General features: G+C 54.1%; 3 protein-coding genes across 3 annotated transcripts; all 3 read right to left on the bottom strand.

Annotated features, from left to right (window-relative positions):
• Positions 1-1,757: 1,757 nt before the first annotated feature.
• On the bottom strand, positions 1,758-3,605 carry N0V89_006670 (uncharacterized protein; the record flags this gene model as incomplete). Its single annotated transcript, XM_056215440.1, has 2 exons — positions 1,758-3,164; positions 3,225-3,605. 2 exons carry the CDS (start codon positions 3,603-3,605, stop codon positions 1,758-1,760), a joined length of 1,788 nt encoding a protein of 595 aa, XP_056069687.1.
• A 675-nt stretch (positions 3,606-4,280) lies between these two features.
• N0V89_006669 (uncharacterized protein) lies at positions 4,281-6,371 on the bottom strand (the record flags this gene model as incomplete). The annotated part of the gene is made up of 3 exons (XM_056215439.1): positions 4,281-5,170; positions 5,346-5,542; positions 5,950-6,371. 3 exons carry the CDS (start codon positions 6,369-6,371, stop codon positions 4,281-4,283), a joined length of 1,509 nt encoding a protein of 502 aa, XP_056069686.1.
• Positions 6,372-7,936: 1,565 nt separating this feature from the next.
• N0V89_006668 (uncharacterized protein) lies at positions 7,937-8,500 on the bottom strand (the record flags this gene model as incomplete). Its single annotated transcript, XM_056215438.1, has 1 exon — positions 7,937-8,500. One exon carries the CDS (start codon positions 8,498-8,500, stop codon positions 7,937-7,939), a length of 564 nt encoding a protein of 187 aa, XP_056069685.1.
• Between the last annotated feature and the right edge of the window lie 11,235 nt (positions 8,501-19,735).

The raw sequence follows: 19,735 nt of genomic DNA, 5'->3' as shown, positions 1-19,735 counted from the left end.
CTAAAAGCAATGCATAAATGGCAAGACAGGAAGAACTAACCCGAAGCTCATACTCCAGCCGCGCTGTCCTGGCGTACCAGGTAGTCACCACGAACGTGGCGGCGAGCAGGGCGAGGGTGACGAGGGTGGCGACGGCCCCGAGGATGGCCGTCCACGACGGCATGCTGGTCGTGGTGTTGGTGGGGGGGGCTTGTTGTTGCTGTTGTTGCTGTTGTTGGTGCCGCTGTTGCTGCTGTTGCTGCTGTTGCTGCTGTTGCTGCTGCTCGGCGGTGCTCTGAAGGTTTGAAGAATGGAGGGAGTGTAGGCTTTTTATTGCATCATCATGTTGTTACTTGTTACTTCCTTGGTCTTCATGGTTCCTTCCTCCACTTGAGAACCACGTAGAGAAAGCAGCAATTACCACCCAACAGCGGCAGTTACCACCCAACAACAGCAGAGGAACCGCGATTATCGCTGACGTATTATGTCGACTGCAACGCATTGAGGGAAGCGCAAGCGATCCACTGTTGGTAGTTTCGCGTGAGGGGCCTTGTTGCTCTGGAGAAATCCGACTACCATCCTTGAATTGTTTAGATAACTTTTTGGTCGGCAGAGGGCATGAATCTGGAGAGTAGCATGCGAAGTTGGCTGGAGATTGATAAGATTAAGGCCTTTAGGTACAGACTCAGACTTCTCGGCGTGAGTTGCAGAATGCCTACTACATTGATACACCACGGCAATCTTAATATTACTAAATTGGAGATAAATCACGAAGGCGTATCTCCCGGGAATGATTATTCCATTCTGACCATTGCAATATCCTCGAAGATATATTGGAAAAGTGTTCAATGCACGATCCTGGATTATAATGGTACGAAGCTTCTCGATGAGCCGTGATTTCACTCCTATTAATACCGTTTTAGGACGCGCAAGTGTTTAGTCAGTATAAAACCCTACTCATCATCGTCGGTTGCTGATAGATTCTTGCTATACACATTCAGCACTGCGAACTGTTCCATATCACGTCGGAAGTCAGTACGGCGATGATAGTCTCAGTGAAGATTGACGCATCACTGGCACAAAGCCATTTGCCTGCTGGTGAGACCAACATGAACGCAGGACCTAGTTCTTGGTGAACAGTGTGGCGTTCGTTGGCCTCCCGCCCGAAGACATAGAAGCGCTGGAAAAACTTGGTACCTATGCCCCAGGCGCGGCATCTGAGCACGAAAGAGCTACCGAACATCATACAGAACGGGTTTGTACGTGCAACCCATCGTATGAGTAGTGGCAAGCCAGTCGTCTTTTCTTTCCTTTCGTTGGCCTGTAGGGACAAGGCAGACCAAATGATGAGGAGACTCAATGTGATAGCAGCAATCATAGCGCGCGACTGAAAATTCCAGAAAGTGGGAGTAAGGAGAGGATATGTGACGACGCCGGCGCCGCGGTTGTCTTTTCAGAGGGCGTGGGAATGAGTGAGCGAGCAATCGAAGCGAATGGCATGCGAGGCAAAGAAGGTAGACAATGCAAACGGAAAATTGGGGCCAGGCCTTCTAGATATTAAGAATGGGGCATTTACGCCCCCATGCCAAGTTATTGAACCGGTCACATCCACGTTGTCGGGACTTTGTACTACGGACGCAGGTGCGGTCTCCTGAAGAGGTTTAGCCACCAGACAAACTTCCTTACTACCATGCATAGCTCCATCGACAGCCTGTGGAAGTTTTCCTATCAGTACCCGAGGTACATGATACCGAAGACACATTGCTGCATGATCCCAGTCACGGCCCCTTCACAAGCCCATCGATAAGAAGCTGCAATGCTATGTGGTCCCCACTCAAGCCCGCTCCCACCTCAACGTTGATCCCCATCCCGCTCTCTGCGACAACAAAGATATCATGCCTCACATCGCCCTTCAGTAATGGATCGTTGATCTCCATCGGCAGCGCTTTCTTGATCGCTGCGTGCCACCGCAACGGATCCACGTTCACTTCCGGCCATTTGCGCTGTATCGCTTTGCACCAGTAGTGCTTGCTCCTTCGATTGAACCCAACAATGACCTGGAAAATGGTAGACGAACCATAGGGCGATGACTGTGCGCGTAGGAAGAGAACGGCAAAGAATTCGAGAGTAGTCGAAGGTATGGCAAGCTCATGAGTCTGCGGGTTCCAAGCCGAGGGCGGAAAGATGGAGGATATCTTGACTGTTGGTGGAATGGAGTGATTGTCGAAGCGGCGCTGTACGCGAATGCAACGCATCTCCACAGCGTAGAAGTCCCGTGGGATGCATAGCTTCTGTTTTACGTAGATGGAGCGGGGCTGGCCCGTGGGCCAATTGTCAATTGGGACCAGCGAGCCTGCTTCGACACGGGCGTACTGGTGGCCGCCGTCCAGACATTTCAGATATATAGCAAGACGCTGATTCAGAGAATTACTACACCGAATCAGAGCTAGAAACCGGGTTCTATCTTTTGGATCGTTCAGAAACTCCAATTCGAGGTGGAGCCCTATAGCAGTCGCGCTCATAGGGAATGTGCTCGTTGTATTCTCGCGCTCCACAGAACGACAATCACGAAACTCGAGAGGTGAGCGTGCAAGTAGACCCCTATAGGTAGACTTTGGGGCTGAAGGGGATTCTGGACCAACGGCTCGCCAGGCGAAGAGCGTATAGTCGTCCGTTGTTTTGAGGATCTCTTCCTGAAGGCGGATGAAGGCTTTCTCTCCCTCCCCGTAAAGGAGCGGCATCTGGATGTCGAAAATGCCTAGAAGACAATATGCCATATCCTCTATCCTTGTTGTTTGTCTGTAACAAGCCCACGACATTCGTTCAGCCAGAGAAAGCTCGCTTAGCTCGCCATTTTCGAGAACGAAGATTGGTATACCGGTCGCATCGGAGAGCTCCTCAAGAAACTCGCGCTTGTCTCCCATGAGTGTCCAATCCTGGTAGTAAAATCGTACAGATGTGGGGGCAACAAGCTCTTGAAGAGTCCAACCTCTGGTAATCCACCGGGAGTTCGTGAACGCATTGCTTGCCGCTTCAAAAGTCGCTTGTGTATCTATGGTTGCTGCAACATCCGGCGCAATGTCATTTAGAAAGACCAGACATACTGCCGACTCTTTATACCACTTGTACATAGAGTTGATGGACTCTTGGAGCTCTGCACTCGAAGTCTTGTCGATGCAGCATGTCTGCGAGAGTTCTTGTTAGCTTCGACATAAGTCTTGCTTCTCGAGTGGAGGTAGACAAACATCTATCCAGACCCATTGGTATCCTAAGTGCTTCGCTTCCCTAGCTGATTGGGTGATCTTGCGATAGCCCTCTCTCCTCATTAATGCATCTTCGGTTGTATTTGGAACGTTCATTCCGACACCCCAACCACCCTGCACGAGCATCTCCATAGCTACCATTATCGCGCCAGAGTCATAGACCTTGTCAACGTCACCATCCTCAGAATAGTCTGATCTTTGACTGCTGAAGACTTGAGATGTGGAGCGCATGCGCGTGATCAGAGACATTTCTTGGAATGTGACCTCATCTGGCCCCCACGTGTGCGATAAGATTGCATACTGCGGGACATCTTGCTCGCTGAAGGTCTTGATCTCGAGTGTGTCGACATCGATTAGTCGCATGCTATTGTCAGCAGGGGCTGTGGCATTCGGTTGACGGCAAAAGGTGAGCGGTCGCGCCTGTGTAACTGGGCGAAGGTGGGATGCATGGCTCTAACTGCTTTTGGCATTGGCGTGTTTGCTCCCACATCTTCTGGCGGGACACTGACTTTCTTCTTTTGTCTACGTCCTACATGGGTTTCGTTCCTTCTTTAATGAAATACACTGCCCGCCTTCATCCCTCTACCTCTTACACAGCCATTACATGCATGAGTTACATGCATGAGGCTCAGATTGGGCAGCAGTAGGCACCTAAGACTCCTGCCCGTACTTCGATAGAATTTTGCCGAATCCCATCTTACATGGCCTATCTACCGCCCTACATAACCCCTCTACCACCTTACTACACGCAAGAACATCAAAACTACGCCAACTGCACTTCAACATCCCACAATGCAAGGAAGACAACGCTGAAGCATGGAGACAGACCCATCTTACCCTGTGCACACTACTTCAAATATAAGATCTCACGACATATCCACAAACCCTGAGTTTCTAGCACATTAATACGGCTGCGCAACGGCTTACAGTTCCCAAAGATTGGAGTGAATTAGCGTGATGTGATGTGAGTTAGTTGCTATTCTACATTTCGTATACTATACTATACATATTCCCTCCTCATGATATCATATCGTGAATCTAAAAATTCATCCCATTAAACGGCACATCGCTGAACCCTCCCCCCTGCGGCATCCACCCCCCATAGTTATCATTGATGTCGTCCCAAAGGTACAAGTCGCCGTTCTGAAACGCCGCCGAGAAGTCGGTCATATCCGGACCTGTGTAGACCGCGTCGCCGAGCCCGGGTGTCCCTGCGGTAGTCGAGACGGGGAAGCGGAAGGCGGAGGGTTGCCACGCGTTCATTTGGCTGCCGCTGAGGACGTAGTCTAGATTTGGTGTGGTGCGTGGGGGCTGTGGTTCTGGGAGGGTAGAGTTCGTCGTGAGGGGACTTGGGTTTGGTAATTGCTGGGCTTGGGATGTGTATGCTGGAGGAGGGAGGATATCGGAGGATGCGCTCGATGTGTTTGTTGCGTCGAGCATAGCTTGCGCTTTCTTGTTGCGCTTTAGGTGGCCGCCGTTGCGGCGCCACTCTTGATGTTCGTCGTGCCATGTCTTGAGCTTCTCTTTGATGACGAACCGCCAATGGCCTGGGATTCTGCACTTCTGCAGCCCTTCAGCTTCCGTTGTCTGCCTGATCACGGAATCGAGATAGTAGTCTATTTTGAGACTCTTGGAATCGATGACTTCGCCCATGCCTTCGGCATCCGTGCCGACGGCGTAGTCCACTTTGAGAAGGGCAACGAGAGCGAAGCACGCCCGGACGAAAAGCACGCCCGCAGACCTTTGCAGCTTTGGGATGGGCACCTGGAGGAAGCAGTCCAGGATGGAGTGCGCGGCGCTTATACACATGATAGTTGCGTTGGTCTGCAGAGAGGAGCGGGAGAGGAGGCTCTCTGGCTGGATGCAGGCGTCTTCATCCAGGGCTGGAAGAGTCATGTGCCGATTCCTGAATTCTGGAGCGTCATATTCTACGAGATGTTAGAATATTGTCAAACAGATTTAGCCAGTCAAAGAATGCAAAACTTACTGCCGCCATCCATGGCGAATTCCCACATCGACATCATGTTTTGATGGTATTCCATCCGTAAAGTCACTAATATATGGTCAGAATGCTCAGTAGGCCAGAAAGAGATAACAACTTACTCGTCATGACTTCGTCAGGCACACCCTTCTTCCACTCCTGCATCCGCCGTTCAAAGATCTTCAGGATGGCTTGCAGGCGCAATTCTGATAGTGAGAAGCTAGTGGAGGCATCGTCAAAACCAAAAGCTGTGTACGCTTCGTCCGCAATGCGTTGCAGTCTCAGCCATGCGATCAAGGTCTTGTCCTGAATTGTTTGACTTTTGAGAAGTAACGCTTCACACTCGCCCATCCACGCATTGAACAGCAAGATGTTTGGTCTTCGAAACCTCATCGATAAGCTAACGATGAGTTAGATACCGGTTGATGAGTGTGTGTAGATGCGGTCACTTACCCGGCTATGATTGTATACAGCGATAAAATTGTTCGGCAATGTTCCAGAAGCTCGTCAGCAGACGAAATGCGCTGTAATGACCTGATCGCTCGCTTTGGTAGCTGCTCGTGTGTCCTCGGCTTCGAGGCCAGACCAAGCTCCAAAGCCATGCTCGCCGCAAGGTTCGTATACTGATATATTTGCATCTGTCCGGGATTATTTGGAGGCGTATAATATGCGACCGATACAAAGAGTGCCTGGACGTGTTGTAATGATTTCTCTCCATTAACGAACAGTGATCTTGCATAGAAGTAAATCAGCTCTTCGTGGAGTTTGTTGGATAAAGTTGAGCCCAAACTCTGACTGGCTGCAGCCATGACTGCGTGAAAGAGGGCTGGCTTTTTTGACCTCAATTCATCTGCTGTGACTTCTTTTCCAATCTTAATACCTGGGTAATCCTCGAAGAGCTCTTCTCGGTAAAGTTTGAGTAAATTTTCTGCAAGATCTATGGAAATGACACCGCGGTCAATTATGTCGTTGTCCGTAGTCAACAAGTCGTGCCGTGCCTCGTTCCTAGTGACATTTAGACGTGGCGGCCATGGTTCATGGGATTTTAGCGGTTCCTTGGTGGTGGAACTATCTTGACTCGGCGCATACCCTGAGAATTTCCTTTCCGGAGTTTCGGTAGGCTCGGGCTCGGGCTCGTCTTCCTCCATGGACTCATCATGATCGTCTTCCTCGACGGGTGAGATTGTTGAGTTGGGTTTCAGCAGAGAAGTGACTAGTCGCACAATCAATACGCAGGTATCGCCAACACAGATTAGGGTCGTTCAATCAACTTACGATGCTTCAGTTCCTTTTCCAGCTCGGCCACACGCACATCAGTCCTTTTTCTCTGTCGCCGTTTCGCTGGAGGAGCGAAAATACACTGGCGTCCTGCTTTTGCGCATCGCTCGCATTGTGATGAATTTCCATTTGGATTCACCAAGCAACGCACTTTCGATACTCGGCAAGCTTCGCATGCTCGGTTAAGTTGTACATCGCTGCTCTTCTTCACACCTGCATCCGCTGCAGTTGGCGACATTTCTTTGATAGTCACCGCCTTCTCGATAGGCTTACGGGTCTCCAGATGCAGGACTAGGATCCACAAAAGTGTGCGACCAGCTACACGCTTACATCAATGCGAACAGCTGGTCGACACCGGGAACGTGAAAGGGCGAACTCGGCCTTCTCTGCCACGATGCTCTTCCGAGGAGTGCAGATAGTGCTGCTCCTGGCAACCGCGATCAAGACTCTGCGCCAGTGGCCCGTCGTTTGAAGCTACTATAGTGGGGTCGCCGGGCCAGCAGGCGGTGTTGTAGGTAAGCGAAGAAGGCGTATCCAAGACACGGTCGATTAATAATGGAAGTCAGGCACAACGAGGCGATCTGGGTGCGCTGGGTGTCGACTTGGCTTGTCAATTGTTGCTGCCTTCGAGATCAAGCGCTGACTCCATGATCTTTCAAGGGCGCATGCTATACCTATCGCGTTTAGCGTTTGCGCTGACAAAGAGGCCACACTGTGCATTCTGCGCCTCGACGAATCAGGCACCTACTGTGTCATCATTAACTCCGGTCCAATATCCCGAACACCGATTGTGCTGTTCATTCTCTTCGTTCAGGAAACGCAGCGACGTCGAGTCGTGTTTGGAAGTGGTGGCATGCAGTTTGTGTGACCGCGACACGCGTTGCGATAATCCCTGCAAGAGCGCGCGCGCAAATCGCAGGTCCATGTTCCCTCAACGTCTTGTGACTATGACGTATTGGGAAAGAAGATCGTAGCTCTGAAGTAGTCGCTTGTCATTCACGAGGAACGGTCAGTGCGCGGTTTTCCGAACGACTTGAGGTGTTCAAAGCCAGTATGTTATCCTCCGTGCATAGCACGCGAAAATGGAGACAGGGAAGCATGGCGACAGGTTACAGCACTTGAGGTACGCTTACTTCTCAGTCACGTGATCACTGAGTGCAAGCACACATATCTAGCTTACACTAGGTACAGGCGCCTAAGATAGTCTAACCCGCAGCACTTGTTCAAGATTACGACGTTTCGACACCAGTGAATCTACTAAAGTGAAGGGTGACAACCAAAGCCCATTTCATTATGTACGAGGCTACACGTCCAGAACACCAAAGTGAAACTGTATCCGATTGTGAGTCCCCCCAAGCTACCTCCAAATCCCGCCATATGCCCACCTACGCATATGCCCACCTACGCATATGCCCACCTACGCACCTCAACGCCCTCATCCCCTTCCCACCCTCCACCCCAGCGCACCAATAATCCGCAACGCAATCCCCCTCACACCATCCTCCCTCATCCTAATCCCCGTTTCCCCATCTCTAAAGCACACATACTCTTCCTCCCCCAACTGCCCCTCTCCAGCCAACGCCCCCTTCGCCGCATCCGCCACAATCGACGCCGAAAACAGCTTCTCATTCCACACCTTGACTTTCCACCTGACGCCCTCCCACGGCTCAGCCGGCTGCGCTACTAGCGCCGCTTTGTCGGGCTTGGGCGCCTTGGTGTCTGCGTCGACGGTCGTCATGTTGAGCGGTTGGCGGAAGTACGCTATGGCGGTGAAGTTTGCGACGGGAGCGGGCTTGCCGTCTGTGCCCCGGGGTTTGGGGATGCAGGTTGTGAGGTAGATGTTGGGGGCTTTTGCTGCTGGTGTGAGGTAGATGTTGGGGGCTTTTGCTGCTGGTGTGAGGTCGGGTGTTGGGGGAAGAGCAGGAGCAGGAGCTGCATGGGCGAGGGCGTGCGACAGTGCGCCCAGGAGGAGCACAGTCACTGTGGATCGGAGCTGCATGGTTGCCAAACTGGTCTGTTGCAATACGTGGTGGCCCTGAGTAGTACAGAATGTTCCTGGTCGGCATACTTATATCCTGTTATACATGGCTAGGTGCGATACTATCAGGTACACGGATCTACAAGTACCGAATCGGCACTTGATCGACGGCTAATGCTCATCTAGGTCAATAAGTCGAGCTGAGCGTGTTTATGGTTCTTCGCTCGCTTGCGTAATATCAGGGCATTCGCTTTTGAGGGTTGGTAATCTATTCCACGTGTGCTGCGGATCTAATATAGCAGTCTAGGCGTGGCTTCCAATATGTGGGCATTGTCAATGATGACGCAAAAATACGAGTACGAGGGCAGTACTCGGAGTTCGCGAGCATTATGGAAATAGGAGACGAGGAAGGAGTACCGGAAGTAGGATCAAGCAAGAGACATCCCTTCAGCCGGCATCCAAGGCGAGCCATCCCAGGCTTCACAGCCAACAAAAATAGGGTTCTAATACCTCCGAGAACCACCTCAAAAGATTCTTACCATAGAGCCCGCAAGTTCTACTTACCACGTCACGACTCCCATGCCTTGTAACCAGCGAACCTGAAGAACGATTCGAACGAGGAGCGATGCGTAGTACCATCAACAACCCACCAGCTCAGGACGAATGTGTCATTTGCAAGTCGAGAACAAAAGTCACCTTTATACCGCTAACAGGAAGCTTGTTCAAACATTCCCGTTGTCCGCTTCGTCCCAGTCATCAGCAGTATGCCCATCCACGTCTCCCTCTGTGGCGCGATCAGCTCCACCAACGCCGTCTGGGTAAGTCATAGGGTCCGTTGCAGACTCACCGACTCCAACGCCAGCCAGCTGCACACCACTCGGGCCCTGCTGCTCGACAAGACCATTGGACAGCGTGTCAAGATGGTACCAAGCGTTTGCGTGCGAGTAAGTCTAACGAACGAGAGGCAAACAAACGCGTATAATCGTCTGCCAACTTCCCAAAGGAACCTGTATCGTCAACCATGCGTTCCTAAACGTTAGGCAAGGGTATCAACAGTTTTAATTAGAACTCGGTTTGTTCACGCAGACAATCGCCCGCACACTCGAAGCAGATTAATGAGATTCACTAAGTGTATACCATATGTGATCACTCTACGAGATAGACCCTCTAAAGTCCATTATAGCGCAGTAGATCCCGCATGTATTCATCCATGCCAATGTACCTGGAGTCCACATCTTCCCACGCAGACGCCCCATATCCACGCCGATACTCACTCGCCAGACCTACCAGGAGGCCGCGAGCAACGAACCAGGCACCTACTTCTCCAGCGCGTGAATAACGCACTTGTCGTCCTTCCACTCGCCCTTGAGCTCGCCGCAAGCGACCTGCTTGTCGTGCACAGGAGCAGTACCCGCGTCCTTGAGGTTGACCGTGCAAACGGTGCCTTCTGTAAGTCAGCTAAAGTATCTTCACCGCGTGTTCGGCGACTATGATACGTACCCTGCCATTCGCCCTGAAGCACACCGCACAAGTCCCCCGTCGAGTTCAACCCATCAACGTGGTCAATAAGGCCCGGGTCCACCCTCAAGAAATCGAAGGCGCAATTGTCGTACGCTAGGAAGTCGCCTTGGAGGTCGGCACACAGAACGGAAGCGGTAGACACGGTGAGGAGGTTGTGCCAAATGTCCTGAACGCTACGAACTCTGAGTCAGTGTGTTCGGGGAGGCTGGGATCGGTTCTTACGTGGAAATGTCCACCGCGGGGAGCTCGTCGAAGTTGATGCTGCCATGGTGGTGCGGAGCCTCGGGGCACTTGAAGCAGATGGGCCAGAGGATCATGACGAGGCACGAGGCTATGCAGGTAGACACTTTGCCGCCCATAATGAGTGTGTTGGTATGGACGTTCTGTTCCAGTAGTAACTTCGGAGAACGAAGATGGGTGATGTAGTCTACAATTAGGTGGTGGCGATGTGTGAGATAAGTGGGGAGGTAATATGTGATCAAGAGCAGAGTTCGAGGGCTTCATATATCCAACCTAAGGCACTAGATTCGAGCGGGACACCGTGAGCAAACGACAGAAGCGAACGACGAACATAGCACTCTTATGACGTCAAGGTATGATTGAGTCCGTGGAGGAGTGATTGCCCAGGTGGGAAGCGTGCGATAGAACCAAGAAGGTGCAGCTTGATTGAACTTCAAGGCGATTTCTTGCGATCGAAAACTGAAAACCGTACTCATGACAAGGTAGCGCAAGAGCTTTCTTGAAAACCTTGAGTTGACGAACATGAAGCTACACGCTATCAGAGTTCCTTTGTATTCCCGTCCGTCCGTGTGCACTGCGGCATCAAGTGAGTTACAAACGCAGATTACTGCCCAATGTCTGGAGACGCCGAAAGATGATGAAAGATGCTAGGGATATGAGATATCACTCACGTTCGCAAAGGTGGTAAAGCATGAGCCTATCAAGCTGTCTTCTCACACCAGTCCTCAAGTATCTGCAAATGCCGCACTGGAGTCGATTCCCGATTCTATCCTCCATCACACCCATTCCCAAGCTCTTTCGTCCTCATCACCTCGCCCCGCGTACACCGCTTCCCATCCGCTCAGCAACATTCAAGCAGAACACCAACAGACCAGCACTGCGACCCAACGACTACATACACATCACACTATCCTACGTCTTTCCCCCTTCTGCAGAATCTAGTAGACACAAGCGTAGGCAAGAGCGCATTTGACCATACAGAGTTGCAAATTTGATGTTGCGACTGACTTACGGAGAAAAGAGTCATAGCCCTGACCTTCTAAGATGTGCACGTACAAGCAAATTATATAGAAGACGGTAGATGTGAACAGTCAACGCACATGCGCGTTCCGCTCTTACGTGTTTCTCCTTTCACTTTCCACAGAATCGAGTAGAAACAAGCGTACGCGCTCTCGCCTGTGACCTTACGGAGTCGGAAACAAGCTGCTACGACGCGGCCTGGTTGGCAGAAAAGGAGAATCCTTAGCCTTCTAAGATGGGCATGTACAAAGTTATACAAGACGGTATATAAGGACAGTCACTGCTCGGGTCGTGTGAGACTATTGGAGCAAAATACTGTATCACTGGCTTCGAACAAGGCGTTACGTTGCGCATGTGAACTGTCTGCCGAGTGTTCCACATGACTTACTTACGACGGATGTATATAATCGACGTCGTTGATGTGTATGAGGGCGGGGCTTCAACGTGCTCCAGTTGAAGACCTACCTACCTGCTGTGCCGCTTGCACGTCACTATGAAATATATCCTCCGCGCAAGTTATGAAGCGCGACGTGCAGCTCTCAAAGCCGACCTACAGACCTACCATTCCGACCGTCCCGGTCATCGCAAAAATCTCGTAAGATCTTCCTCTCCTGCGAGTATACCCCGAGATTTGCTTCCTGCGAACATACGATTTCCTGGTTTTCACTCGAGAAATTGTCCCAGTCTCGGCCCGGATCGGCACGCAGGCCTGCATTTCAGCTCGGGTAAAGATGCTCTCTCTTTGCCAGGCAGGGCAGGCCAGGCACACGAGGACCGCCTCCCAGCGTCAGTCAAGTCGAGAATGACAATTCCCATCCCGCCGCGTTGGCCGAGACACCATCACAACGGCATACCCCAGACAAACCCATCCATTCACCCGGAGGCGCCTTCCGAGCAGCCAACCGCAGGCGTCCATTGCCGAAAGCGCGCACCGCTGAACCTGAACATCACGCTCCCTTTCGGCGATCGGCAGGAGAAGCGTGCGCCGGATTCCGCAGGGGTAAAGTCGCAGAAGAGAAGGATCACCTTGGGTCTCGCTCGTACCTATGCTGATCCACGCACGCTTCCGTGTTGGCGTCGCTCTGCTGCAGGCCTCCCAAAGCAGATCGTGACCTGGCTGCATCTGCACACAAACCCTGCCCTGCAGGCGGGAACACCGCACCGGGGCAACGCTCGGCAACGCACCGGCCCCATCGCGATCTCCCTCCTTTTCCCTGCCAGCTGCTTCTCGAAACGCCGTTGAGCAGCAGGCCGCCCATGCCGCCTAGCCACACCGATGACCGTGGGAGGCGGGATTGAAATTAGCGGTGGCATCAGCGCGACCGATGGGCGCTGGTGCGAGCGTCGTCCAGGGGAAATGGTCGCCTTGGCAGCAACAGCAGGCCTGCTTCCGATTACCTAATTGACCTCTATTTGCGGGATGGGGAAGGTGTGAAACGCGTGAGATGAAGCGGCCATGTCACGTCGCGACGCAGCGCCTGCCGTTCCTTTTCATGGGAGGCGCCCTCGAGGCGTAACGGTTGCGGGACGGTAGTCGTACGATCGGCCGAAGATGTGTGCGTAGGCGTAGTGCGCAGGGGAGGCGTCTGGATGCAGGACGACGTATGGCAATCGGGTTCAGTACAGGTAAATGTATTGCTCGTCGCGTGATACCGTAGACTGACGTGGTAATAATTGGCGAGACGTATGCATGGCCAGGATCGGATCGAGATCCTGCGCCTTCGCCCATGGATGGCGTGTAAGACCGGTGTATAAGCCGGGGTATAATACCTAGTCTACTAGCGGTCGTACAGGAACACAGGATGTGAGTTGTCGCAGACTGGTCTAGCCGCGCGGCCACACGTGGGCTCACTGGCTAGAAAAGTTTACCTCGCTCTCCCGCCCTTCTAGTTATTTTGGGTTCCTTGCGTCGGCGAAGGCACTCTCTTGGTGGATGGTGGTGCCACAGCAGTCTCGCCACAGCATTAAGGTGATTGGACGAGAAGAAGCCAATTTTGCGAGTGGTAAGCACGGAAAAGCTTATTTATTCTTCTCTCACACGGAGCGATGCGTTCCTGAGGCAAGTTCAAACAGCGGATGCGGTTTTGCACGAAGCGTCCACGGGAAACCACAAGTCTGCGATCCGAGGCAAAGCCGGCATCGGGAGGCCCTCCTGCAACGTCCCGAGACAAGCCATAAGCTTTGAGAACACAAATTCATAAATCGAGCTGTGGGATCCATGGGCATGAAAACGGTTGTGGGGCATGTTCATACCGGTACATAGCTGCTCAGCCACTGGAAGTGTGGGGCAATCACTGTGGCATGGTGTCGAGACCGCGGGATTAAGGATCACAGCTGCAGTATCACATGGTTCAGGCCAGTTGTTATGGTTGGGTCAATCTCGAAATAGTTGCCGGCAGAATTGGTTGACGGCTCTCGTGTCCTGCAGGAATACGAGGCAAGTTCGAAGCGAGGACATCAAGAGCAAACGGAGATACGCGAGCCCCGTATCTCAGATTTTGACAGCGCGCAGGCACCCCTCGGCTGCACTGTTGCAGTTGCTCCTGGTAGAACCTTGAGCGGTTGTGGTACAACTACCTGCATAAGCGAAGGTGGTTCTGGATCAGTATGATCGAAAACGTCCACGAACATGCAGCATCATTAACTTTGGTATAGCGTCCACCCTCATGTCCGAAGGTACCAATGTTGAGAGTGTTGCATGTGCAGCGTGTGCAGCGTGTCGAAGGGCGGGAGAAGACAAAGTCGGTGAGTCTCAAAGCCCTGCAAACTGGAGGCAAACGGCAAGCATATCGAGTCGCTTCGCGACTCGGGGAATCGATGCCTAACATGTGAACGGATACAGAGGGCGAACGGCGCGAAGCCACAGGCCCCTTTCGAAGGAGCGCTGGTGAGATGCCAAGAGTTAGAGTTCGCTGACGGATGTCGTTAGCGCGTCAGTCCTGACTCTTGAAACAGGAGCCGGATGACACATGGATTAAGGGCAATCTCCCATGGCGATGATACCATCTGTGGGGCCTTCTCTTCGCCTATCGCCAACGTGCAGCATCTGAACTCGTCGGCGCGTGAGAAGACTGGACAGTCGACTTTAGCCTGCCGCGCAGTTGTGCCAGGCGCCGACGCCGACGCCGCGCAAGCGTTGTCAGAACTTGTTTCAATTGACAGCGCCGCAGTCCTCGACGTGCGGCATCTCAGACACGAGAGCATTACGTGAGGTGCCCGGATGATACATAGTAATACGGCCACTTTACCCCACCTCGCGTATCTTATTGGTATCGATCAATCATACATAGACAGCCCGCGCAGCACCGAGATAACGCCTCTGTATCTGTTATGGAATCCTGCGGGCGCAGGGCCAGACGCATGGAAAGTACTGGTAGCTCTTATGCTGGATAGACTCATCAGCGGGGCTGAGTAGAGTCATCGCGGCCGAACATGGAAACCTGAGGTGATGTTGCCTTTCCTCACGATATGATACGCTGCGGCGGCATCCTCCCATGCGTGCCGCGTGCCCAATGTCCGGAGAAAAACCTCGATCGGGGTCTGAGGATCGTACCACAAATCTCCCCGCGCAGGATCGGCACGACCGAATGTTGAGAATGATTGATTAATGCGCACCCGTATCTGCGGGGTTCGATGTTGGTCGGTTGTTTCCGTCGACGCAGTAGGCCATGTAGACGTTCGAATCGAAGCGTAGTGAAGTAAAATTGATGTGCTCACGACGCGACGGGCGTTGTAGCAGCTGATTCGGCTGCGCTACAGTTACCCACTTTTCGATCGTGCTAACGATATCTCCGCCTGCTCAACGTCGCCAGCCACAGATCTGGCTGAGAAAAGCGTGGACAAGCGCAACACTGCGAGACCGTGGCACGCGGTGGAGTGATGGATCTTGGTTCGCAGCTTGCGGCGACGTACGGGATGATGCCTGCTGAGTCTCGTGATGACGCTACCAATACGATTGAGCTGTCACGTCATTCCGCTGTTCCGGCAACACGAGTCCTGGGACAAGAGGCGCGGGCGCGCAGGTGCGTGGAGCTCAGATGGCTGCTCAGGGCGGCGAGACGAAATCTTGCTGGTGCATGTGTGTCTTAGATCGACAGCAGGATGACGGCTGTTTTGCAACATCAGCGCTGGTCTTGACGAGAAAACAACAGGGGGCGTGCGCGCCAAGGGGCGACGGCGTCAGATGTGCTGGATCTCGATTCGAAGCGCGCCGGTGCCGATAGCGTGGAGGCGTGGGCGTGATCCTGGCGAGGCCCGCAGTTCACGCCTCTTTTGACAGCGGCGCCGCGCATGATGGCAGAGCAGCACGGGCGCGTCGCAGTCAGAGACGACTTGAGAGCCACGACGTTCCACGAGCACGTGTGAAGGGCAGCTGAGCCAACGGTTCGCGGCGGGAGGGTACCAGAGGTTTGCGCACGCTGCTGGGCCGTGGCAGTAGGGAGGTTTGGCGGGGGTGCGCGCGACGTACCACGGCTGCGAATGATAGAATCGCGCCGTGCTGCCGGGACTCGCGGGCGCAGAAAGGAGCAGCCCCCATGCGCGCGCACATCAGGCCACTTTGCTCGCCACGCTGCGAGGTAGGACGAGCCGACCTGCGCGCGCATGGGCCTGGGGTGCTGTTCGCGATCTGATCGCTGCCGAGAGCCAAGGCTGGTGGGCGGCTCGTCGTGGTGCGCACTGCGGAGAGGGGCTTTTGCTGAGATTGGACCAGATTGGGCCGGACGTTAGCCCGCGATCCGGCCTGGTAGCGTCGATTCGCTGCGATTCCCTTTCCCGGGACGGGCAGGCACGACGACGCATCTGCCGGGCAGGCTCAGCGTCCACGCCCACCTCGCCGACCGTTGGACGTCAAGCCGACTCGCGCGCTCACTAACAGCACACACAGGCACCGGCGAGGCGCGTTGCGAGCGGCGCTGCGAAGGGCGGACCGGGGGCAGTGGCAGGGTGGGCCAGAGCCGGGGCTGCAGCGCATGATGATGAGCCGGGGGGTCTCATCGATCGACTGGCCGCGCCGCCCAAGCCCACAGAGGCACGATGGCACCGGCGCTCCAATTGCGGCGCGCGTCTGACAGCCAGCGTCGACAGCGTCGTGCCGGCGCAGAGGCGGCATGGGCATGGGCCTGCAGACGCGCAGCAGCAGGGAGCAGCGAAATCCGAAGGCGCCCATCTGGTCAGAGTGCCGCCGATCTTGCCTGCCTTTGCCTGCGCGGGCGTTCCCTGCCGACGGCTTGTCGTTCGCTTAGCCGCTCGAGTGCAAAAGAGGATGCCATCGTCCCAATACTGCCCTGCACCCCGGCACCTATAGCACAGGTAGTGTTGCTGCTCTCCTCCACCATCTGCAGCCCGCTCGTCACGCCCATCCATGCCCGCTGCGTCGGCCCATCTCCGATCGCTGCTAAGAGACTGCAGCGCCGCGTCTAATACTGGTCCCTCCCGCCCCAGACAGTCATAGACGTGCCCTCCCAGCCGTCCACCAGGCCTTTACCTCGACACTGAGATTACAGATCACGGGACCCCCACTTCGCGACCTCACACCTCGCCCGGACACCGGAGCATCATCCCCTGCCTATTCTTGCTTCGCGCTGCGACTTACCATCTGCGCACTAAAGAGAAGGACATCGTCGCGCGGAATTGAGTGGTTGTGGCCCTTCCACGGCCGATTGTGCCCGCCGCCGCGTCCCGTTGCAACACCGCTGTGCCCCCTCGACGTCCAGCGACACGCTGTAATTCTGTGCCCCCTGCCTGAGATCTCTGGGCGGATGCCCGCTGCCCGCGCGTGGGTCCTTGCAGCAAGAACAGCCGCTGTTTCTGGGGACCGTTGAGCGGCGCCTCGCTGGTCCGCAGTTCGCTGCACGGCTCGCCGTCTTGTGTGCGGATACATACAGCGCGCCCCCGCAGCCGTTCGCTGCTTTGCTCTGCCAGCAGGTTGCGGCTCGTCACCTCCGCCACGGTCGCCTGTCATGGAAGCCCTCGATTCTAGGCAAAGGTCCGTGTTTGCTTTCACGCTCTTTGGCTGCCGTTGCTAACATGTAGAGTAGCCTTGGCCTCCCGTCAATAAGCAACCTGGACCAAGTTAAGCGGGAAGAGATGGATTACCAGCGAAAACACTCGGCTTCCACTGCCCCCATGAACCCGTTGCACCCGCTTTCCCACCATGGCCACCAATCGCCTGCCGCCAGCGCACTACCAGGGCCCTTGGGAGGATTGCTGTCGCCGCCAGAGTCGCGCAGGACGTCTGGGGAAGAGGAGGCGCAACGGGCACCGGCACGACAATCGTTGCCGTCCATTCAGGAAGCACTCGGCGGCCCCGAACCACCACACGCTTTCCCGGTATCCGCTCCTGGTGCTCCTCCTGCACCCACTTCGGCGCCCCAGGCCTATTTTCCTTCTTCGACGACCTCACCCACCGACCCGAGGACCAGACCCTTCTCGACCGACATTCACGGCAGTCAGGGCCCTTCTAACCCTTTCGCCCAAACACGAAGTCCGTTTATGAGTGCGTCGACAACGACTGGTCCTCCACCACCGCCTCCAGCCCCTTTGGATTCACTACCTCGTCCGTCCTATTCAGAACCCCGCCCATCATTCTCCGAACCTCGACCCTCGTTCTCTGCTCCTCAGCCGAACTCGAAACTTCCCACCCTGCATCCGCTGCGCACAGAACCATCACCCCCTCCAGGCCCTGGGCGACCGACTTACTCTTATAACAACTACCCGCCGCAATCGTCTGCCACGTACGAATCGGTCGCGCCTCACTCGGCTGGACCAATGAATCCCAACTATGGCTACCAGCAGCAGTACCCGTCTAGTTATCCATTGTCAGCGCCTGCCCCAGGAGCGCAAAATCCAACGTACCCACCGTCAGCAACGACATATTCTGCGCCTCCGCGTCCGTACGCTGGACAATGGCATGGCCGCCCCGAAGAAAAGAAGGTCAACCGAGCCAGTCTCGCTCCCTATGGAGAATCAGTGAAGAGGCATTTAGAAGTTTTCGACCTAGAAGCGTCTCTCAATGAGGTGAGAACAGCAACTTTCCTTCACAGTCGTCACACTAACTTGTCTAGATCGCTGAAGGTGCGGGCCGCATCTCAGAGTTTAGTAGACTCTACAGACAACGGAGTCACGACACTCAGCGGATCGGCATGACTCCACAATCTATGCCGAGGCTAGAAGAAGTGGACGACATGCTGAAGCACAATGAAAGCGTACAAATTTCACTACAGCGGATGCGAGAGGTCGTATTCAACCACCAAGCCAGCATCGTGGAACCGCCACAGGATCCGCGATATGCACGAATGAATGGATATGAGCACGATGTTCAGAGCAACTATGGCGATGACCCGAAGGGTGCTGGAGGCTTCGCGGGCCCCGATCCCAAGAAGCGTCGTGGGGTAAGTTTCTTCCCACGCTGTAGAAGCAAACCTGAACTCATCCCTAACAAGCCAACGCAGCGAGCGGCACCACCAGGAAGGTGTCATAGCTGTAATCGAGCCGAGACCCCCGAATGGCGACGCGGGCCTGATGGTGCAAGAACTCTGTGCAATGCATGTGGTCTTCGTACGTTTCCGAGTCAAGTTCTTCTGCATTCAAGCTAATAGAGGTAGACTACGCAAAGTTGACGCGCAAAATGGGTGGCAAACCGCCCATGACGAGCTCGAATCTGCGACCTAAATCGCTCGACCAAGGATCGCCCACTGGATAGCGTCCATCGGCATTGCTTACGAGTCTCCGAATTTGCGCATTGGCCGATTCAGCACACCAGTCATTCTCCGCCCGGCATCTTGGCCGTGGTCACCAGCCAGCACACAAAAGGACATTTCACCAGCTGCGTCCTAGGATCCGCTAGGCTACATTATACCATACCAGATTTTGGCGTTACATATTCACATCACACGCATCGTCTTTCATCAGTTCAGTCATTCACCGGAACGGAGCCATGGCGCCAAAACATTATTGCATTTACGGACTCTGTACCTCGTTCTATGCCCTCATCGCGCCGTCACCTCGTCTTTTTAGAGACACGGAAAGCTTTGTACATTTAATCGTCTTTGGAGATACTTCGGTTCTTTTCTTGTGGGTGTTATTATACCAGCATTGGAGCGGAGATACCGCCGGCTTTCAGGCCTGCACCCGGTTACGGCGTTTGTGTTCTTGGAGGCATGTTCACTGGGTGATAGATGCGAAGAGCAGAGCAGAGCAGAGTTCGCACTTTGTTAGGAGTGTGCAGGACAGGACTAAAGCGTGGGATTTTTGTCATGATAGGCTAGCGAAGCGTACGGTACGAAGAGAAGAAAAAGTACAAGGAAGGTGATACGTGAGGTAGAGAGAGAGAGAGAGAGAGAGAGACGCAAATTCACAAAGCTACCGCTGTTGATCAACAGTCTGCCTTCGTTCAGATGACCATGCACTTCCACGTCACGAGCAATTGCAACGAGTCAGCATACGCCTTGAAGACAGACCTCGGCCCCGCCTCTG

The sequence above is a fragment of the Didymosphaeria variabile genome (genome assembly GCF_027946475.1).
Source record: "Didymosphaeria variabile strain IMI 356815 chromosome Unknown scaffold_5, whole genome shotgun sequence".
In the NCBI taxonomy this organism is placed as follows: Eukaryota; Fungi; Ascomycota; class Dothideomycetes; order Pleosporales; family Didymosphaeriaceae; genus Didymosphaeria; species Didymosphaeria variabile.
Note: the sequence above shows the minus strand (reverse complement) of the source record. Positions and strands in the feature narration are given on the sequence as shown.